This window comes from Hippopotamus amphibius, chromosome 4 (genome assembly GCF_030028045.1).
Source record: "Hippopotamus amphibius kiboko isolate mHipAmp2 chromosome 4, mHipAmp2.hap2, whole genome shotgun sequence".
NCBI lineage: Eukaryota > Metazoa > Chordata > Mammalia > Artiodactyla > Hippopotamidae > Hippopotamus > Hippopotamus amphibius.
This window is the reverse complement of record NC_080189.1, coordinates 155,229,880-155,253,655: the sequence shown is the minus strand read 5'-3', so window position 1 is coordinate 155,253,655 and position 23,776 is coordinate 155,229,880. Positions and strand designations below refer to the sequence as shown.

The window sequence follows — 23,776 nt, the reverse complement described above, 5'->3', positions numbered from 1 at the left end:
AAAGATGCCAGCTTTCTCCCAACCTGCTGTCTCCGATACTGAGAATGAATAGCTGGCAACTGGAGTGAGGCCTGAGCTATTCATCCCCAGTGGAAAACTTAAGTAGTTCGTGATGTCAGCAGTATCTTGAGAGAAGAGGGGGTTGAATGTTGCTTCTCCTGATTTTCCTCTACCAGCTTCCTACTGTGCATTATATTTGGGCCCTCCTCCCCTTTCTGCTTGTCTCCTCACTTAACATGGCTTCTTTCTTTTTAAAATTTATTTTTTATAGTAACATTTATTAGATTTAGGGTCTATATCCAGAAAAGTATAATTAAAAGAAAAAAGAGAGAAAAAGAAAATTCCATCTCAAGATTATCTGTTGCTTGTGTGTTTTTTAAATGTTTTACATCAATACAATTCTTCTCTTTCCTGGTCTCTAGTTACTCTCTCCAAAGGTGACTACAGTGAACAGTTTCTCTTGTATCTGTCCAGAACATAATTTAATGCACATAACTAGCATAAAGAATACATATCCTTAAAAGAATTTAGACTAAAGACTTGTGTATCTGAGTGAGCACACATGGCATTTTTTTTCTAGGGATGAGGAGAGCTTTTACCAGGTTCTCATAGAGACCCTTGAACCCCAAGAGGATGAGTCACTTCGTGTTCTAAAGATTCTTTTTTTTTTTTTTAACTTTTTATTTTGTATTGGAATATAGTCGATTAACAATGTTGTGATAGTTTCACTTGCACAGCAAAGGGACTCAGCCATGCATATACATGTATTAAAGATTCTTGATTTAGAGCCTATAATGGTTCCTTAGTGGGCTTCTAAGTAACTTTCAGCTTCTGGGCCTATTGGAGTGGACCTCTGGCTACATAGAAACAAAATATATCTCTGTGGAACAATAAGGGGGGCTCACATTGAATACCTTTTCTTTCCTAGCTTTCCTTATCGATGGTTCCGTGGTGGAATGGTTTCCCTGCCCTACCCCAAACTTAAGCTGTGTCTCTCCACTGTAGCAGGTAGCCCATAGGACTGTGAACAGGTTCATGTTTGTCCCACTACTGACCTGCAATAAGCTGATTAGAGGGCTGCCTGGTAGAATAAAGTGTCAGCTCTAGAAGGGACTTTAGTTATCATCTGATCTGACTTCCTCATTGTACAGATTGTAAAGGGAGGCAGAAGAGCTTGGTGGTTTAGAGTGTAGGATCTGAAGTACATCCTGGGTACAAAGCCAGGCAGTACACCTTAGTAGCCATGTGATCTTGAGCTTGTTATTTTACCTCTTGGTCCCTCATAATAATAAATAATAGCTAACATTTATTAAGCATTACTTGCCGGGGATAATGACAGTTATATAAGTCCTTATTTAATCCTATGACAACCTTATGAAATAGATTCTGTTACTCCTGTTTTAATGATAAGGAAGTCAAGGTACAGAGAGGTGCAGTAACACACATACATGTATATTATATCCTCCCCTGTATATTCTAGTTTTCTTTCATCTCTGCTTCCTTGAAATAAAACTTCGTCAGAATTCCTCTCAATTTTTAAAAATTAATTAATTAATTAGTTTATTTATTGGCTGCATTGGGTCTTCATTGCTGTGCGGGCTTTCTCTAGTCGTGGTGAATGGGGGCTACTCTTCATTGCGGTCTGCGGGCTTCTCAGCATGGTGGCTTCTCATGTTGCAGAGCACAGGCTCTAGGCATGTGGGCTTCCGTAGTTGTGGCACATGGCACGTGGGCTCAGTAGTTGCAGCTCGTGGGCTCTGGAGCACAGGTTCAGTCATTGTGGTGCATGGGCTTAGTTGCTCTGCAGCATGTGGGATCTTCCTGGACCAGGGCTCAAACCTGTGTCCCCTGCATTGGCAGGCAGATTCTCAACCACTGCGCCACCAGGGAAGTCCCTCAACTTTTTTTTAATACAGACCTATCCAACTCTAAAGTCTGAGTCCTTTGGATTTTCTGCCTCCCTTTTCATTCTCTTCTGGCCCAGCCCCAGTCTACATGCTGACTTTCCAAGTTTCTTGCTCTCCTAAGCCTGGAAACCTGCACATGCTATTAATTTTTCTTTTGTGAGGCTTTAGAACAGAGGTTGTAAACTAGTTACTCATAGGCCATATTTAACCCATAGAGATATTTTGTTTGGCCTACATGATGTAATAGTGTTTAGAAAATTACCCAGAAAAATATCTAACATCTCTTGGAAAAGTCAAAATACCTGATATCATTGGACCTTTATTCTCATATGGCAGCAGTCAGCTGAAGCTGAATCATGGGTTCCTCTTTAAACCTTTAGGATGTGTTACAGGTTCCACCACTCCTTGATATCTTAATCCAGGTGTGCTTCGCTCGTTTATATTACTTCCCTGGCCGTGTAGTCATTGGAGTTTGAAGGTGTGCTTTGGGGATTTTAGTGGAAATGAGGGGGCCATAGATGGGGAACTTGCGTATAAGTGACTGGATAAGAGAAAACGTCACATATACAAGTATACATTGCATGTTTGGGTGAGGTTCCATTTATTTCATTTAGATTATTTCTGCTGATGTCTTTTCATAACCATCCTCTCCTTTATCACAGCCAACATCTCAGTTATGATATCTTGCTTGGACTATTGCAGTGGCCTCTGAACGGTTTTCAGAACTGAGCTCCTTGAACATCCAGAGCGATCAGGAAAAGTGAAGTTTCCCCTGCTATTACTCTCCTTGTCTCACCGTTTTCATTGCCTGTTTTAGCTGTCTGTGCACTTACCACGTCTCTCCCTTCTCATATCTTTAGTTTCTGTCAGTTTTTGTCAGGAGCTCTTAGTTCTGTGACAGGTAACAATGTCTTGCTTTGACAAGCATAATGAAGAGAGTGGTTCTTTCCCACTCAATAATAACACCAGGGCACACCAGGAATTCCCGTGAAGACGTACCTCGTAAGCTGGTGCTTTTGCGTGTTGTGTAAACGACACATCTGAAAATGGGCAATGAGTGCAAATTCCTGCTGTCGGAAAGGAATTGCTCTTAGTAACTCACCTGGCTTTGGGTCCTAAATGTCTATTCTCTGGGCCTGTGCCAATCCTACCTCTGTAGAGATCAAATTAAGTGTAACTTCTTGCCTTCTGAACAGCCAGGCAGTCTCTGCCCCATTGCATTTGAGGGCTGCTTATACTATTATGGGAAAATAGAGCCCAAGGGTTCAATTTCAGAGGCTGGAAAAGGCATTCCGGCTCTGCTTTCTCTCTCTCCTCTCCCACTCCCCCATCTTTATTATTTATATGTACATATCCAATACTCAGACAAGTGTTCCATCTGTTGAAGCCTGTAATAAAAGCTTGTTTTTTCCCTAAAACTGTATTCCTTTATTTTTATTAATGTCACCATCACTCTTGTAATCAGCCTGGCTAAAATCCTAGTGTCTCATTTGACTCTTCTATTTTTCTCTCCCTCTGCCATAACCAGCCTTGCTCTGTGTTAGTGCCTGGCCACTATTTTCAGTTCTTAAAGCCCCTGCCCTATTTCAGGTCTGTGTCACTCTTACCATAAGGTGGTACTGGCTTCTTTTTTTTAATTAATTAATTAATTGGCTGCATTGAGTCTTCATTGCTACACATGGGCTTTCTCTAGTTGTGGTAAGCAGGGGCTACTCTTCGTTGCAGTGCACGGGCTATAGGTGTGCAGGCTTCAGTAGTTGCGGTACATGGGCTCAATAGTTGTGGCTCACAGGCTCTAGAGCGCAGGCTTAGTTGCTCCTCAGCATGTGGATTCTTAACCACTGTGCCGCCTGGGAACTCCCTACACTGGCTTCTTAATCTGCCTCTTGCTTCTGGCACATGGCACATGTCCTTAAATATCACTTTTGCCATTCCCCTACCCAGGAGCTTTAGTGGCTACTTCTTGCCTTTGTTCATGTTCATGGCCATATCCCCAGAACCAATAATGCGGGATGCTCCAAGAAAATGTTTTGGTTTCTTTTTTGGGGTTTTTGTTTTTGTTTTTTTTGGAGTGAATGTATGACCTGAATGAAATAAAAGCTTGTTAAGCAAGCTGTCAACCCCTTCTCTGGTACCATGTCCCTTCTCCCCTTGTAACTGCTCTACATAGAAACACACATAGAGGAGAATTTCTCTTCTCCTCTTGATTTTTCTTTTCTTATTCAAATCCTAGTTACCTTTCAAGGTCCAAGATCAAATGGAAGCCCATCAGTGCAGACATCCTTACTGTATCTCCCTGTTACATACTCTTAAAGCTTGCTTTACTTTATTCACTGTGTCCCCAGAACCTATCTCAGTTTGGGCACAGAGTACGTGTTGAATGGTTGAAGCTTTCCCTCACTCCTAGTAGAAGGGATCACTCTATCCAGAGCCTCTGTAAAGTACTTGGCATTGGAATGGTCTGTGGCATTCATGTTGCATGTCTCAGTCACCGCTATGACCAGTATTGTGTCTTTTATTTCCTTCTACGCTCAGGAATTGCTTCTCAGAAAGGAAGTACTTGTCCTAATCTGTAGTATTACTTTAAGGATAAGGCCCTGTTTTGTTTTTTAATTAATTAATTAATTAATTTTGTTTATTTATTGGCTGCATTGGGTCTTCATTGTTGCACACGGGCTTTCTCTAGTTGCTGCGAGCAGGGGCTACTCTTCATTGTGGTGCACAGGCTCCTCATTGTAGTGGCTTCTTTTGTTGTGGAGCATGGGCCCTAGGCGTGTGGGCTTCAGTAGTTGCGGCACATGGGCTCAGTAGTTGTGGCTCACGGGCTCTAGAGCACAGGCTCAATAGTTGTGGCGCATGGGCTTCGTTGCTCCGCAGCACGTGGAATCTTCCCAGAGCAGGGCTTGAACCCATTTCCCCTGCATTGGCAGGCGGATTCTTAACCACTGCGCCAGCACAGGGCCCTGTTTTAATCTCTATTGCCTAGCACAGTCTTTAGAATGTTATGGACCCTCAGTAAATACTGAATGAGTGCAATATTACACTCATCCCAAAATAGTATGTATTTTCAAAGCTAGCTTTCTGTAATGTTTTCATTAACTCCCTGAGTGTAATGGCATGAATCAAAATGTCATCTGTAGGGAATAAACCCTCAAAGGAGGTTGTAAGGGTTCTTGTGGGGCTTTGGATGCCCGTCAGTTAGTGATATACGGAAGTCAAGGATTCCGGCAAAATTGCTTTCTAGATTTTGGGCCACAAGGTGGAGCTCTAGAATCAGCTTTGTCCACTAGAAGACGCCAGGGCCCCAGTATCGTAACCCAGTAATTCTCAAACTTTAAAGGGCATCAGCATCACCTGGGGAGGTTGTTAAAGTGCTGCTTCCTGGAGCACAGACCCAGAAATTGAACTGTTGATCTGAGGCAGAACCTATGAATCTGCCATTTTTTAATACATACCCAAGGTGATTTGGCAACTTTGCTTATCCTGCAAGGTGGAAGCTGTGATTATTCAGAGGTCTGTGTTGAACTTGCTGCTGTGTTCATTTGGACCCAGGGTCTTTGGGCTTTAGGCTAGAGCTTCCTTGTATCCATTCTCACCAAACACAAATGTGCCTTTTTTTGCAAGAGACTTTTTATAGCTTCAGACCAGAGCATCTGGGGAATGCCTGATAAATGAATTGATGGGAGTTCTGGAAGGATGTTCCAGTTCATATCCTCCCTTTAATACTCCCCAACCCTTGTTATTCAGGAGGAGATGATATCAAATCCCTAAATCAAGTAGACTTTCTTATTTTGAAATCAAATCTTGGGCTTCCCTGGTGGCGGCAGTGGTTAAAAATCTGCCTGCCAATGCAGGGGACATGGGTTCGAGCCCTGGGCCGGGAAGATCCCACATGCCGCGGAGCAGCTAAGCCTGTGCACTACAACTACTGAGCCTGTGCTCTAGAGCCCTCAAGCCACAACTATTGAGCCCGCGTGCCACAACTGCTGAAGCCCGTGCTCTGCAACAAGAGAAGCCATTGCAGTGAGAAGCCCGCGCACCACAACGAAGAGTAGCCCCTGCTCACCACAACTAGAGAAAGCCCGTGCGCAGCAACAGAGACCCAACACAGGCAATAAATAAATGAATTTATAAAAAAAAAAAATCAAATCTTGACTTTTTTGTTTTTAAAAAAATTTTTATATTAAAAAATTCACATATATATGTGTATATATATATGTAGAATAGTAAAATAAAATGCCATTGTACCTAGCACCCAGCTTCAATGATTAACCCATGGACAATCTTAGTTCATTTATTCTTCCTCTGTGACCTCCCTTCCCAATTATTTTGAATCCGTTTCCATGTAACATTATATCATTTCCTCTGTAAATACTTTAGTATATATCTCTGAAAGATATTCTTTTTTAAAAATAAAGATAAAATTCACATAACATAAAATTAACTATTTTAAAGTGAAAACTTCAGTGGCATTTAGTACATTCACAGTGTTGTGCAACTACCACCTCTGTCTAGTTCCAAAGCATTTTTATGATTCCAGAATAAAATCCATACCCATTAAGCAGTTACTCCCCAGAATACTTCTTCCCTAGTTCCTGGCCACCACCAATCTGCTTTCTATATCTGTGGATTTAGCTGTTATGGATATTTCAAATATAACGTGACCTTTTTTTTAAAATTTATTTGTTAGCTGTATTGGGTCTTTGTTGCTGTGGCAGGCTTTCTCTAGTTGTGGCAAGTGGGGGCTACTCTTTGTTGCAGTGCACGGCTTCTCATTGTGGTGGCTTCTCTTGTTGCGGAGCACGGGCTCCAGGCGCTCGGGCTTTAGTAGTTGTGGCAAATGAGTTTAGTTGCTCCGCAGCATGTGGGATCTTCCCGGACCAGGGATTGAACCTCCCGGACCAGGGGTTGAACCCGTGTCCCCTGTGTTGGCAGGCGGATTCTTAAGCACTGAGCCACCGTGGAAACCCTATCACGTGACCTTTTGTCTGGCTTCTTTTACTTTGCATAATGTTTTTGAGATTCATCTGCATTGAGCATGTATCAGTACACTTCATTCCTTTTTATGGCTGAATAATTTTCTATTTTATGGATATATATACCACATTTTGCTTAACTACCCATTGATGGATATTTGAGTTGTTTCCACCTTTTGGATATTATGAATATTGCCACTATTAAGATTCATGAATAAGTGTTTGTTTGAGTACCTGTTTTTGGTTCTTTTGGGTCTATACCTAAGAGTGGAATTGCTGGATCATATAGTAATCCTATGTTAAACTTTTTCAGGAACTGCCAGATTACTTTCCATGAAAAGATAATTCTTTTAAAAAACATAACCATAATATTATTATCACACCTAAAAAGTTAACAATAATTCCTAATATCATTGCATATTTAGTGTTTACATTTCTTTAATTGCCTCATGAATGTTACAGTTGGTTTTTATGAATCAGGATTTAAATAAGGTTCGTACAAAGCAATTAGTTGACATGACTTCTAAATCTTTTTTAGTCTATAGATACTCCTACCTTTCACTTTTTCTCTTGTAATTTATTTGTTAAAGAAACTGGATTCTTTATTTTATGAAATTTCTCACATTTTAGATTATACAGTCGGCCCTTTGTATCCTCAGGTTCTATATCTACGGATTTTGGTATCTGGGGGGGGTTCTGGAAACAATCCACTATGCTTACCAAGGGAAAACTATACTGATTGCATTTTTATACCATCATTTAGCATGTTGCCTCTTATCCCAGTTTTCTTCATAAATTGGTATTAGATCTAGGGGCTCACAAATATTCAGGTTTGATTTTGTTGTTATTGTTGTTGTTACAAAGATATTTCATAGATGGTGTTGTGTATATCCATAAGGAAGCCAAAAATGTCTGGTTTTGTCTTTTGTTTTAAAATGTTGACTGACTTCTTAGTTTAGCTTTTTAAAATGCAAGTAATGCTGGTGAGGATGTAGAGAAACTGGATCACTCACACATTGCGGTGGGAATGTAAAGTGGTACAGCCACTCTAGAAAATATTTTGGTAGTTCCTTTGTAAATTAAAAATGAACTTACTATCTGACCAAGCATTTGCGCTCTTGGGCATTTATCCAAAAGAGAGGAAAACTTATTTTCACACAGAAACTTGTACCTGAATGTTCATAGCAGCTTTATTCATAATAGCCAAAAGCTGGAAACTACCCATGTGTTTTTCAGTGGGTGAATAGTTTAACAAAAAAGAAAACTGTAGTACGTTTATACCATGGAATACTACTCAGCAATAAAAAACTGAACTATTGATACATACAACAGTTTGTATAAACCTTAAGTGAATTATGCTACATGAAAAAGTCAGTCTCAAAAGGATACATACTGCATGATTCCATTTATATAACATTCATAAGATAGTATAATTATAGAGATGGAGAACAAATTAGTCTTGCCAGGTGTTAGGGTTAGTGGTAGGAGGGGGTGGATGTGACTATAAAAGCGTAGCAAGAGAAAGCCTTGTGGTGATGATACAGATAAGTGTTGTGGTGGTTACACGAGGTTATACAAGTGATACAATTGCATAGAGCTACACACACACCACACACACACACACGCACACGCACACGTGCATGTATAACTGACAAAATCTGAATAGGCTCTATAGATTGTACCAATGTAAATTTCCTGGTTTTGATATCATACTATAGTTATGTAAGGTGGTAACATTGGGAGAGTCTGGGTAAAGGGTTCAAAGAACATTACTGATATTCTGTGTATAGTATCATGTCATCGGCAAATAGTGACTGTTTTAGTTTTTCCTTTCCAATTTGTATTCCTTTTATTTTTCTGCTCTGATTGCTGTGGCTAGGTTCAAAACTATGTTGAATTAAAGTGGCGAGAGTGGGCATCCTTGTCTTTTTCCTGATCTTAGTGGAAATACTTTCAGCTTTTCACTGTTGAGTATGTTGTCAGCTGTGGGTTTCTTTATTATTATGTTGAGATATGTTCCCTCTATGCCCACTTTCTGGAGAGTTTCTGTCATAAATGGATGTTGAATTTTGTCAAAAAGCTTTTTCTGCATCTCTGTTGAGATGATCGTATGATTTTTATTCTTTGCAAATTCTTTTTACAAGAAAATTTCTTTGAAAATTCCTCCGAATCTATAATTATTTCAAAATAAAAAGTTAAATACAAGTAATACATAATAACATTCTCCTTTTAAAACTGTCAGTGAGGGACTTCCCTGGTGGTGCAGTGATTTAAGAATCTGCCTGCCCAATGCAGAGTACACTGGTTTGAGCCATGGACTGGGAAGATCCCACATGCTGTGGAGCAACTAGGCCCGTGTGCCACAACTACTGAGCCCACACACCAAAACTACTGAAGTCTGTGCACCTAGAGCCCATGCCCCACAACAAGGGAAGCCACTGCAGTGAGAAGCCTGCACATCATAGTGAAGAGTAGCCCCCTCTCACCACAACTAGAGAAAGCCTGCGCAGCAATGAAGACCCAACACAGCCAATAAATAAATAAATAAATTTTAAAACAAAAAACTGTCAGTGAGCCTAAAGTTCCTTCTGACTGCCTCTTCCAGTCCTGGTTCCCTGCCTGCTCCCTTGGGGGTAATGAGTGTTAAGAGTTTGTAGTGTATGCTTCCAGAACTTTTTCTTTGCCTTTATATGCTTATACATGGACCCATAGAAAACATATGATTGATGTTTCTATGTGCATTTATGTTTTTCACACAAATGATGTACTGCTCTTTAGTTATTCTACAACTTGACTATTTCACCCATCAGTATGTGTTGGGTATTTATCCATATATTAACATATCCAGATGTATCTCATTTCTTTTGCCAGTTAAGAACTTGAGTCAGTTTTCTACTCTGTTAAGACTCAGCTTAGGTTTTTCTTCTAGGAAATCTGTTGTGACTGCTCCCACTCCTGTCTCCCCAGTGAAGGGTGGATATTCTTCCTATGTCTCTCACAGCACATGTTCCCCTTATTAGAACACTGAGCATGTTATAGAAGGAAACTGTTGGTTTTCTTCTGCCTCATTAGTTGAGAGTGTCTTTTTCATCTTTCTTTTATCTTTAAATCCATGTGCCTCGCATAGTATCTAGAATAGTTAGCAAGTATTCAATAAATGTTTCTTTAGTAAAGGCATGCATGAATATGTGAGTTACTGAACTACAGGGAAGAGTATGAAGTGAATTGCTTAGATGAAGCCTTCTGGTCCTGATGCATTGTCATCTGATGCTGTCCTTTTTGCGGCATGGAATAATCCATCTCCACAGTGTATTCTGTGAAATCTTGTTGAACCAAGAAGCAGATAACTTGTGGGTCCTATTTCTGCTGCTTATTTATTGTGTGGTCAGGGCCAAGTCATAAGCATTCAGGACCTAGATCCCCTCCAGTTTGAGATGAGAATTTTACCTTCACTGTCCACCTTACAGGATTATTGTAAGGATTAGATGAGTTACAGTGTACACACAAACATTTTGGAAATTAAATTTAATGAAGAACTTGTTGCTTCTTCAAGGGTATCTATTGTGATATGATTCATTCAGTGAATTCTTCATAGTTTGAACTTTTTATTTTGTATCTTAGGTTTGACCACTTGTATTTTATCTGTTGTGAGTCAGGTATTTTAGATAGGGATGTCTTCATGTACTTTTTTTTCTTTTTTTTTTTTGTCTTCATGTACTTTTAATAATCTTGGCTTCATGTACTTTTAATAATAATGTGGAAGACTTTACAAGAACATTGCTAATGTTTCTGGATTCTACATAAAATAATTTTTGTGTTTTGAATTGATTTTTTATTCCAGTAATACAACATTGTCATTCATTTTTGGGTGCTTGGGAAGTGGCATGGTGGGTCTGCAAAAAGAAATCAAATTAAGTGTAGTTTCAGATCTAACCTGGTACTGTGCCCAATGCTAATCAAGGGAGCCCTGTTTTGTATTTAGAAACCTTTCAAGGAGGGATATTATTTGCCTTCATTGAGAAGCATGGTGAAGGACACTGAAAAAAAAAAAATTTGTTTAACTATCATTATATGAATTTAAACAATGATTTAAATTCAAATTTGCGTCTACATCAGAATCCTGGGGGGCAACATATTATTTGAAGTTTCAGTTAAAAAGCTCTTTAAATTCCCCACTCTCATACTTTCCTCAAAGCTATCTTCTGTGGTCCCTTAATTAAAGAGGGAGTATGTCTGAGATGACGTTTTATTTATTTTTAAAATTTATTTATTTATTTATTGGCTGTGTTGGGTCTTCTGTTGCTGTACTTGGGTTTTCTCTACTTGTGGCAAGCCGGGGCTACTCTTCATTGTGGTGTGCAGGCTCCTCAGTGAAGTGGCTTCTCTTGTTGCAGAGCACGGGCTCTAGGCACATATGCTTCAGTAGTTGCGGCACATGGGCTCAATAGTTGTGGCTCGTGGGCTCTAGAGCACAGGCTCAGTAGTTGTGGCGCACAGGCTTAGTTGCTCTGCGGCATGTGGGACCTTCCTGGAACGGGGCTCCAACCCGTGTCCCCTGCACTGGCAGGCGAAGTTCATGTTCATTGTAGGGATACTTGAAAAATAAAATGAAAGGTATAAAAAAAGTTACCTAAAATGCTATAGTCTTAACTATTATGTTTTCTTGTTGATCTCAGTATATCCATCAATCCAAAAGTTTATCTTTTTTAATTTTCATAAATTTTAATTTACATCTCCAGTTTTTGTGAAAATTTGAAGCCGTATTTTCTGCAGTTTTGTTACTCATCTGCTATTATTTATTTATTATTTGAACAAAATTAATATGCATATCCTTGTATTTTATCAGCAGCTACTTGCTTCATGGCCTAAGTTTTGGTCTTGAGCATGAACATTTTTATAAAGATTCAATACTTGGCCATTTTCATTTATCATGGAAAGTATCCACTTTTATATTTACTATATCTCTTTGCCATTCGAGCCCCGCCCCTTGCTGGTCTAAGCTGTGGTGGCCTCGGCATTCCACTCTGTCAGTCACTTGACCCAGTCGCGCAGCCGCCAGCCCCCTTCCTTCTCGAAATCCTCACAGAAAGATTCGCCCCAACAACTTTCACCGCCTCCAAACCCCAGGATCCGGAAAACAGAGTAAAGCGCCCAGGCCCCACACCCAGGCACTTTCCCATTTATCTATTTTTAGATATAATTGGATGGGGCGTGGGTTCAAAGCCTATAGAATTCACTGTCCACCTTCTGAAACCTGATAGATAAATTATCTTTTTTAAGCTTGTAATTGACTTCCTAAAGTTTAACTGTTAATTTTCCTTTTGAACTTTTATTCTACAAATACCAGAAACTTGCTCTAAAGTACAAGATATAATTAAGATACCTGCTTACCTGTTAAACTCTTCCTTCTTGTTGGCTGCCTGTTATCAGCTGGATAAATTTAACTCATTTGAAGGATGTGTGGTGGTATCAGTGAGGAGTAGAAGACCTAAGTGGTCACTGGCAAATCATTTTACTTTCTGGGCCACAGTTTGCCTGTGAAAGAAAAGTTTAACTCAGATGATCTCCAAGCCTCCTGCTGCTTCTCTGACTTTTGTACTGCTCTGCTGCTTCCCTCTCAGCATTAGGTTTTGTGGGCAGACAAATGTCAGGGGCCAGGTGACCCTTTGTGGAACCTGTTTGTTTTTCCGTCTTTATTGGAGTATAATAGCTTTACAATGTTGTGTTAGTTTCACTTTGTACAACAAAGTGAATCAGTTGTATTATACACATATCCCCATATCCCCTCCCTCTTGAGCCTCCTTCTCACCCTCCCTATCCCACCCCTCTAGGCTGTCAAAAAGCATCGAGTTGATCTCACTGTGCTCTGCAGCAGGTTCCCACTAGCTATCTGTTTTACATTTGGTAATGTGTGTATGTCCGTGCTACTCTCTGACTATGTTCCAGCTTCACCCCCCCCCCCCAGTGTCCTCAAGTCCGTTCTCTATCTCTGCATCTCTATTCCTGCCCTGCCACTAGGTTCATCAGTACCATTTTTCTAGATTCCATATATATGTATTAGCTTACGGTATTTGTTTTTCTTTTTCTGACTTATTTCACTCTGTGTGACAGATTCTAGATCAGTCCACCTCCCTACAGCCTGTTTTTTTAAATGTTCTAAATCAGGGTTTTTCAGGTTGCTGCTCCTGATCCATTAGATCATGCAGCATCTATTTATTGAATGCATATTATGGGTTTGGCACTGTTTAAGCACTTGGGATACACAGGAAAAGATAATAAAACATAATAGTCTAATGGGAAAGGACAAATAAGAATCAAAATAAATATGTAAAAATATATGGTATGTAAGATTGCAATTCATGTAAAGAAAACTAAGCAGGCAAGAGAGACAGGGAGCATTGGGAAAGTTGCATTTTTGCACAGGATATCAAAAAAAGGCTGATTGAGGAGGATATTTGGATAAGGAGGTGAATGAACCATGCTCATATCTGGGGAGGAACATTCCCTCAGGATTTGCAGGTGCAAAGGCCCTGAAGCAGAAGCATGTCTGACATGTTCTAAGAACAGTAAGGAGACATCATGTGGTTGAAGTAAAGTAAGAAGAGTGCTAGGAGGCTGAGTTAGACACATAAAGGATTTGGGGGTGGGGGTGGGGGAGGGAGTTGTCTAGGGCCTTGTTGGCATTGTAAAGAATTTGAGCTTTAATCTGATTGAAATGGGAAGCCACTAGCGGATTTTCAGCAAAGAAATGATGTGATCTGACTCATGGGTCAGCATCCCTCTGGCTGTCTTGTTCAGAATGAACTGAAGCGTGGGTCAAGAGTGGAAGCAAGGAGATAAGATGGGAAGCTGTTTCAGAAATCCATTGGGCCATGAAATTAATTTAGCGGTCACAGCTATTTATTAGATAGAAAATGGATTATCAGTGCATTGCACACAGTAAATGGTAAGTTGTTTAATGAATCTATGCTAAATAAATGTGGGTGTACTGGAATGCAGTATAAAATGTACTTATTACAAAGGGTTACCGTAAAAAAGTTTGAAAGCCGTTATCCTAAGACATTTATATTATTGCCAACTAGAGGTGACTTTGGTTTTTGGACGTGTTCTCAGTAAGTGGCTCCTATGTGAAACAGGCTGTCGTCCTGTAATCGTGTCTCATTGGTCAGCACTTTGGCCTTCCCTCCCCTTACCTTTGCATTCCTCTCCTCTCTTGTTTTCAACTCTTTGCATAAGTGTTCTTGTAGAAGGTACCAAATTGTGATTTTTGTTTTCAGACCATCTTCTGCTTAGAATTTTTTCTAGACTTTGCCTCTTTCCCCTTTAGCATTCCTCTAGCTTTGTGGCCTTGTACCCTGACACTCAGCACACCCACCCAGTTTCTTCTCCTGCCATCAGGGACTGCCTGTTTACCTGCCTGTGTTCCCACCCACTCCTTCTGCACTGTTACTGTTGCTGTAGCAACTACCATCTCAGTCTCTCACCTTCCACTGGGTTTCTTCTTCCTCCTGCCAACCACTATTCATTAAACTCTTCCTCTCCAGTTTTCTACACTGTCAGGTCAGGGCTGATGCTATGTAACATCTATCACATAGTAGGGCCGAGAATAGCTTAAGATGAAGATTAAATGGCATCTTACAAAACCCCTCTCTGTTTTCCACAGCTTGAAGTAAAGGAGGGTTTTGAATAAGCAGGTCATCTAATGAACTGAGATGACTAAATGCTGAGACCCTACTTCTATAGAAAAGTCATGAGTGTCCTAGAACAAATCTGTTATGGCACTACTTAATTTGTTTTGAGATCTTACATAGGGTTGAGATCTTGGTTTTATGTGGCTCTTGGAATCCTCTGAGCCAAAGGCAAAAATGTGGGCTGTAGATCACTTCAACTCTGGGTATATCCCTGTTCTGGGAGGTAATGATTAAAGGCACTGCATACCTACCATCCATGTTTGCTTCGTGGAGGGACTAGATAAGCCATTTGTTTACCTGAAGATCTTTTTATCAGAAATTTAGTCCAGCCAGAAGCCAACCTCAGTCAGATTTAAATTTCTGGATGTTCAAAAATGGAAGGAAATTTTACCATGGACCTGAACCTATATCTATATTTCAAGCCAGAGAGACTTGGCAGTAGATCATGTTCTGAAGAAAATAAGTTTGTTCAGTCACAGATGACAGTGTGTCTTTCTTGGGCTTGTTGTCCAACAGTTCTTGGTTTCCTCTAGAGAACCCTCAATCTTGGAACTGAGGACTGTGTTAGAAAAAACAAGAGAAAGCCCAGGTTCTTCCCCTTCCAACTCACATAAAAAAAATGGTTATGGAAGATATGGTAGGGACTTCCCTGGCAGTCCAGTGGTTAGGACTCAGTGCTTTCAGTGCTGTGGCCCTGGGTTCAGTCCCTGGTCAGGGAAGTAAGATCCTGCAAGCGCGCATGGAGCAACCATTAAAAAAAAAAGATGTGGTATGTATGTATACAATGGAATACTACATAGCCATAAGAAAGAAAGAAATAATGCTATTTTGCAACAACATGGGTGGATCTAGAGATTATCATGCCAAGTGAAGTGAGTCATAAAGAGAAAGACAAATACCTTATGATATCATATATGTAGAATCTAAAATATGATACAAATGAACTTATTTACAAAACAGAAACAGACTCACAGACATAGAAAATAAACTCATGGTTACCAAAGGGGAAAGGGGGCAGGGAGGGATAAATTAGGAATTTGGTATTAGCAGATACAAACTACTATATATAAAATAAACAATAAGGTCCTACTGTATTGCATAAGGAACCATATTCAATATCCTGTAATAAACCATAATGGAAAAGAATATGAAAAAAAAATATATCTATACACATAGAAAACTGAATCACTTAGCTGTACACCAGAAACTAACACAGTGTTGTAAATCAACTATATTTCAGTTTTTAAAAAAAAGAAAGAAGAAGGTTAAGGGATTACTGAGATCTTGAACAAGTTGAACGGAATTGATGTGGGCTGTGACTTTTTGAACTTGTTCACTTTTTACTCAATTCTAGTATCTTCTAGGATTTTTCATGTTCTCTGGAGTTGTGTTATAGGAAGTACAAAATGCCCCTGTATTCCTTATAGGTCATCCTGTCCTAAAGCAGAAACTAGAGGGAGAGATTATCTCTTACCTATGGAACATGAATTTGCCTCTGGTTGTCCAATACCAGCTCTGATGTCTGTGATTTGGAATAGCAGTACCTTTGACTCCAAGTGTTTCACAGGTGTTACGAAACTGTGAGGAAATTCATGCCAGTGGGCTTTGGAAAATCTTTTTGGCACCCTCAGTGAATCACTAAATCATGGATTTATGAAAATCTAGGTTCGTGAAGCCAGATCTTGGAACACTTACCAATGCTCTATCTTATGCGGAACATGATAACTCCCAGTTACTTTTTCTGGAAACAGCCTTGGCTTGTTTCTCTTCTGTTCCAAGATTTTAGCTTTGGCCAAAGACTTTTTAAAATGTTCTTTTTATCCTGCCAAAGCAATAAAGAAGTCCAGTTGAGTATTTTTGAGGGGCCAAAAAGCAAAAAACTAGGGGAACACACTCGTGAGGAATATTTTCCTGATGTTCTGAGGTTCTCCTGCTTTTTGTCCTGGGTATTCTGCATGCTGACCCTTGGATCACCTCCTACCCCTTTCTTATTGCATTTTGTGACAAATTTTTGGTTGAAAACAGGTTGGGAATAGATGTATTCCTTTTTTTTTCTTATAGGAATACTTTGACTTGAACTCATTTTAACTTGTTGCTAGTCCTTTCAAGATACTGCTCATCTCATTTGGGTGTGTAATCGTGTCCATATTGGGAGTGGAGATGGCGGCACCTCTGCTGTCAAGATTGAGGCGTTCTTGTGTACAGGTACCTTCAGTTCTCCAAGAGGAAATAAAAAACTTCTCCTTCAGGGAATGTGTTGAGGGCAGGAAAAACACATTTCAGACATTGTTGGCAGAGTGGAACTCTGATCTTAAAAGGAATTGGAGTCCTTTTTGCTATTAGACATGGGGCTGTAAAAAGTACCATATTGTATGGTTGGCTTTTCTTTGAGCCTCTGGTAATCTGCTTTCTCTCCACCTTATTTCCCCGCTACAGCTCCTGCTGCAAATTCCCAAATGGAACCTTGTCTTTCAAAGTGTGGTTTGAAAGTCACAGGCATCATAATTAATTAAGGTTGCTCGTTAAATTCAGACTCCTGGGCCCACTTCTCAGATTGAATTAGAATATCTAGGGATGGATCCTGAGAATCTGCCTTTTCTTTTCTTTTCTTTTTCTTTTTTCTTTTTCTTTTTTTTGGCGTGCAGCATGTGGAATCTTAGTTCCCTGACCAGGGATCGAACCCGAGCCCCCTGTGGTGGAAGCTCGGAGCCTTAACCACTGGACCGTCAGGGAAGTCTCAATCTGCCTTTTTTTTTTCAAAAGTCCCAGATGATTTATCATGCATCTTACACCTGGAATCATAAACAACAGGATCTTTGACATTATCTTTGTATCTTGACTGTGAGAGGAAACTGCTTCTAAGCCTTTTCTTGCTGATGAACTGGATCACTCTTACCATTCTCAACTGGAGGAGCCAGCTGCAGAACCCCTACTGAGAAATTACAGTTAATGTAGCTCACTTTCTGAATTTCAGGTGTCAATCTATCCCTCTGAAAGGATTTTTGTACCCAAACATGAAGTATTCAGTTTTGGTAGCTACTGCTACAGTTTTTTTGTAGTTGCACTCCTAAACACTAGGAGCAAGATTCCTATGTACCTACCCTCTCTGTGTGAGAGATAGGAGTTCTCTGCCCAGAAACTGAGAAAAGTTAGTGACTCCCGTGGAGCCCACAAACAGACCCCTGTAGAGTGGCCACATAGCAGACATGGGAGCTTGGGTGGGAATGGGATGGACCTAGATACCTGTCCTGGGCAGACTCCTGCAGGCCTGGCTAGAATCTGCAGAAGTCCTGTGAACAGATGGAAAGGGCGTTTGCCAGAGGCCCCAGCTTTTCTGTCAGGGATGCCTGAGCTGATGCAAACCCCTGCTGCTGTGGCTGGTGGGGCTTTCCAAGTTTCTTTTTGTTGAATCTTGTTTCCACCCCCAACTCCTCTTCAGTCCTACAGATGCTGGTTTATTTGCACACTCCGTGCTGATCTTGAATTGAAAGGCTTTCATTGTTTTTGTGCTCAGTGTTTAGATAACACCACATGCCTGTGGCAGCTAGGACACCCTGTAAAGGAAATGCCTGGGCTCTAACAGTCCCATCATTCATTCCCTGTATGTGAGTGATTGTGTTTAGGACATTATAAGAACATTGCTCTGCAGGGATTATTACTTGCGGCCTGCAGGGGTACCAGGCTTCTCCTCGATGTTTGGAGTTCTAGGGTTTGTTTTCTAAGTCACTTCTCTCTTTCCTTCCATTCCAGACACAAGAGGATTAAAGTCTGTTTTGCCCAAGCCTTGTTTCCACACATAGCTGTGGTACTAGAGCATTCTTCCCTCTGGTGAGGAGACTGCTTTGGGGGACATGGGACTGATTGTGGCTACTGGTGGTACAGAATGTTTTCATGATCAGGCCAGGTTGGCAGCTTCCCTTGCACCGTGGTCCAGGGGCTCCTTTCCCATGGGATATCTCCTTTCTTTCTTTTTTAAAAAATAGTAATAATCTCTTAATTTTTATAGTTCTTTGCCAGTTACAAAGATTTATACCACATATCATCTGTATAATGAAATAAATTTAATTGTATATAAAGAATGTATTAAAGAGTTTTCAGAACCAAAATTAATATCAGAGTTTCAGAGAAAAGATGACTTCTTAGATTTATGTTTAACAATAGCATGTTGAAAAAACTAAAATTGTGAATTCAATTATGTCAAATGGTCAAACATGCTAAGACTAATGGCAGGAGTAATTTATTCTCTATAAAACCCATAGGTGCTATTATAATTGCAAATTACTTTTAATTTTTTTAAAATATTGTTTTATTTTTTGTTTTTTTGGCTGTGTTGGGTCTTCATTGCTGTGCACAGGCTTTTCTCTAGTTGTGGCCAGCAGGGGCTACTCTGTTGCAGTGCACAGGCTTCTCATTGCAGTGGCTTCTCTTGTGGAGCACGGGCTCTAGGTGCACAGGCTTCAGTAGTTGCAGCACACGGGCTCAGTAGTTGTGGAACTTGGGCCCTAGAGCACAGGGTCAGTAATTGTGGCTCGTGGGCTTAGTTGCTCCACAGCATGTGGGATCTTTGCAGACCAGGGCTCAAACCCATGTCCCCTGCATTGGCAGGTGGATTCTTAACCACTGTGCCACCAAGGAAGTCCCAATCCCTTTTTTTTCACATTTATAAACCCCCCCCCCTCTTTTTTCTTTTTTTTACTTGTTTGCAGGTTGTTGGTTTTTTTTAGTTTTATTTAGTTCAGTTTAGTTTGTTTTCGAGATACCTCCTTTCTTGTCCCCTTAATTTTCCCCATCACTCTCTTGCCAGAAAAGAAATAAAAGAAAATGTATTATATTCATTCAGTATTAAATCTCATCTGGTAGCATATAGCTTTTTAAGTTTTCAGTTGGTAAAATGTTATTAAAACTTTGTCCTTAAAAATGTTTCAAATAAATCTGCCAGGCTCTAATTTAGGTATCTCAAGGCCTTTTCCAGCTCTGATTCCCTAAATTTATAAACTTTTCTTCTTAAACTACTAGAATCTCTTTCCATGACCACAGTGTCTTGTGAAGCAGAGTGAGTTAATAGCACTGACGTAGTCCTCTCTGCAGCATCTCCAATGCATATACTTAATCTCACTTTCTTACCAGTAGTTCGGTGTTCCAAGAATTAAAGAAAGAAAAGTCGGTTATGACATGAACAGTGAGCAGTCATCCCTCTATAATAAAATAGTGTCCAGGTAATCAAGGAGACTGGCTACTAGAAAGATAAAACACACACCCTTTGTTACTTAGTACTGTATAATTGTTAATGTTCATGGCCATCCTAGTTAACTGAATAATGGAAAGTATATTCTGAGTCATCAAAATAAATCATTTGGAACTGTACTGTGTGACTTTTGAAAAATGTTGTGAACATTATGAAACTACAGAAGTGAACCAGAATGTACCACTCCCTAGTAGAAGCTGTATGTATGGATTTACATATATCAGCCAAAGTATATTCTAAAGCTAAATATAAATTTGTTGGGAATTGTAAAGGGAAACAAGTCATCTTGCTTTTCTAATCATTGTAACTGCTTGCTCTGTATTTAATTTTAAAATTTCCTTTAATATTCTTGAATTGTGCCATATGGAATGTAAAAATTCTCTGTGAGCAGATTGAAAATTCAAAAATAAATGTGTAAGCAATTAAGTGATTATTATTTAAAAAAAAAAATCCAGAATAAATTAGAGTGTCTGTTTTTCTGGCTGATGGTTCCTGTATCTTTAGTTCAAAGGACAAATATATTCCTTAAATACCAGCCATGATTAGCCAGTTAGAGTGGACACCTCTGGCTTCCCAGGGTCTTGACAGATATCTGTTTGCTTATGTAGTTCAGGTAAATAAAAGAATTAATCATTTTAATATGTCTCTTCTTTCAAGAGGCTTGTATTATCCTTTTCCTATAAATTTACCAGTAATTTACCTTTTGGAGATTGAAGAGGGGAACTGCCAAGTTAAATAACTTGCTTTAAATGCAGTCAAGGAGTCATCCCTGTCCTCTTTATTACCTTCTAGCCCACTGCATAGAAATACCTTTCCGCCAAAATTCAGGTGTGCAAGCCTGACGGGAGGTCCTGGTACAAAATGCAGTGGTTTTTGCAGACTCTTGTCCAGCCCGCCTCATGCCTTATCCCTGTGCTTTCTACCTTCCAGTTCTCTCCTGCGCTATGGGGGCAACCTATCCCTCCAAAGTGCCATGAGTGTGCGATTCAACAGTAATGGGACCCAGCTCCTGGCCCTGAGGCGTCGCCTGCCTCCGGTACTCTATGACATCCACTCCCGCCTACCTGTGTTCCAGTTTGACAATCAGGGTTACTTCAACTCTTGCACCATGAAAAGCTGCTGTTTTGCAGGAGATCGTGACCAGGTGAGTGCCTTGTTCCTTCTGCATCCCACACTCATGCTTTCCTCTCAGGTTGTTCTTTCTGTACTGGTCTTTATTTCTCTTTAGCCATGTCAGGTAGAAACAGTTTAGGGGAAACAGTAAGTGTCTGGAGACATTCTGGCTTAATAGTGAGTTTTTTCTTCAGGGCTGCCTTTGAGTAATATGAGGCACATACCATAAACCACAATATGGTTCTGAGCAACCTAGCTCGGCCAAGTTTGTGAACAGATTTTAAGAGTATGTCATTTCAAAAGAAAGGAGGAAGTCCATGGAAGATTAGCCTTCCATAAAAAGACACCTTTTTTTTTGTATCAATGAAACACAGTAATGAATGAAACACTGTTAATTACCATCCAAGAGACATACATCCTGAATAGCCCCTTTGAATGGCACACTTTTCTTGGATGAAATGGGCTGAACACCTTTGTTTGAGAGGAAGCCAGGTGCTGACACTTTCCCTTTTTATTACCAGTGTCACAGCTGGGAAGGAGAACCCAAGCTGTGAGTTTCCAGCCTTTTCACAGTCTCACTGGGAATCTAGATACTGATGTTGACTTAGAGCTGGCAGTTTAAAAACATACCTATACCTTTGCTATACCTGTCTGTCTTGGCCATAGAAGTTCTGAAGTGGGTGTCAGTGAATGGACCAGTTGGACTGGTCTGAGTAATCAAGCTGAGTAAAGACAAATATAAAGAAAGATTGATCAAATAAACTAATAGGGTTTTTTTTTCTTCTCAAACACAACAAATCTTATTGCTGTTTCACATCTAGATTGGGAAAAGAGAAACCTTAATTTCGCTAATTCTTAGTGTTCTCTTTGGATCCATCAGCTCTGTCAGATTTTGACATATAATTCTCACATGCTATACTCCACTGCTTTAAGTTATTTGTGGGAAAGGGGCATAAAAGAAACAGTTCTTTGAGAACTGTGAAGGCCTTGCTATTTGAAGGCAGTAGCTAGGATTTTTCTCCCTAGCTAAGCTTTCTAGAGGCTCCCCAACATCATAGCTTAAAGATTAGCATATGTAGTAGGAGCACAATAAATGCTCTTTTAATTGAGTTGCATGTTAAAGAAACTGAGAATATCTTTTAAGTTGTCCAGGTTAGGGATTTCCCCTTGTATAATAAACAGAGAATGTGTATCTAAGTTCAGAATTTATATTTAAGTCACAGTCCTAGGACCTACTTAGCTGCAATCTACACTTAAAACCGCTAGGTGGACTCAGTTATTTAAGGGATATCTCCTTGGAGAGGCCACAGTGCCTGCTAGAGTTAGGTTTTATAGGCAATTTGTTTCTTGGGTGGAAAGAAGCAGTTTCTAGAGATGATCTGACTCGTAATAGAACAGGTAATTTTCTGCTCTGCAGAATGGTTGATTTTGTTTCATTTAGCTGTGGGAATGACAGCCAAGCCCCTCACTCCCTCTCTCTCTGCCTTTCTTCCATGCTTTTGTTGATTTTCCATCTTCTGTCAGCCTCTTATGCATGTGATTTTTATTTCATTGAACAATAAAAAGCAGGCATTAAATGTAGTGGTTTAGTAGGTTTTATTACCAAAGACACAGGGCCTGAGGGAAAGGAGAAAGAGGTGAAGGAGAATGGATGTTGTGTTTTCCTTTAGTTCCTATGTTAGCAGCCAGAACCTGTCTGCGTGGAGTCCTTAAAAGACCCAGAACAGAGGCCTCTAACCAATATATAAGAGCACCTGAGCCATGATTTCTCAGCCTTGGCACTGTCAACATTTTGGTCAGATAATTCTTTATTGTGTGGGGCTGTCCTGTGCATTGTAAGATAGTTAGTAGCATCCCTGGCTTCTTCCCACTAGAGGCCAGTATCACCTTCCCCAGCTGTCCCCCAGACAACCAAAAATGTCTCCAGACATTGCCAGATATCCCCTAGGGGGGGAAATTGCTCCTGGTTGAGAAATTTTGACCTAGGTTATAATTACCCATTTTGAAATACATGGGGACAGGGACAGCGATTGCTGTAGGCAGAGCCACACAAGGTATCTTGTGGTGGTCCTGGTTATGCACATTGACAAGATATAATTGTTTTGGCCTTTCAGGTTATATGTAATGATAAAAACATTGAATGGCTTTTGATTTTCTCTATTCAGATTTGACTATTATGTATGACTTTTGTCCTGTGGGAAGAGATTGTGGGTAATATATCCTCTCTGACAAAATAGACTGCTTTTTGGTTGGGGTAAGTAGTTTGCCATGGATAGAGGAGGATGGGAAGTCATTGAGTCTAACTTCAAATCCGTTTCAGAGTTGAAGTCTGTTTATATTCCATATGTAGATTATCAAAAGTATATAACCTAGGGAATAGGAAGTACAGAGATTTATGTTTGGCTGTTTTCTTCACTCCTTAGGGACTAAGAAATGTAGCTAATTCACCATGATCTTGTCTCCAATGCCTGGCACACTGAGAGCACAATAAATACTTGTTGAAATGAATCTTGAGTACTTTGGTCCATGTGTGGTTTGGGGTTTCCAGGCCTAAAGCTTGTCTAACTGTAAGTCAGGATTGATAAGTACCTATTTTCCTGCTCAGCATCCAGGAGCTTTAAGAGGATGAATAAAATAATAGATTTTCAGTGAAACTAATCTACTGAGCTTATACTTTCTAAGTGTAGCACAGGAGGCCAAAATTATTGTCTCATTCCTGAAACATGTCTCTCAAAGGTGATTTATGGGCTCTGACATTCCACACTCAGGGCTAAAGCAACAGCTTCCATGGTTACAAAATGATCTGCAGGACTGATATGTATATTCTTTGACTAGTTCAGACAG

General features: G+C 40.1%; 1 protein-coding gene across 3 annotated transcripts in view; it reads left to right on the top strand.

Moving 5' to 3' along the window:
• The window catches only part of DCAF5 (DDB1 and CUL4 associated factor 5), a 94,864-nt gene that overhangs the window by 33,835 nt on the left and 37,253 nt on the right, over positions 1-23,776 (top strand). For 2 of the 3 annotated variants that reach the window (XM_057731524.1, XM_057731522.1), the window contains exons 6-7: positions 18,325-18,402; positions 20,750-20,963. In XM_057731524.1, the coding sequence (XP_057587507.1) occupies positions 18,325-18,402; positions 20,750-20,963 (292 nt within the window). The remainder of the gene's footprint in view (positions 1-18,324; positions 18,403-20,749; positions 20,964-23,776) is intronic. The other variant, XM_057731523.1, reaches the window with a different exon arrangement.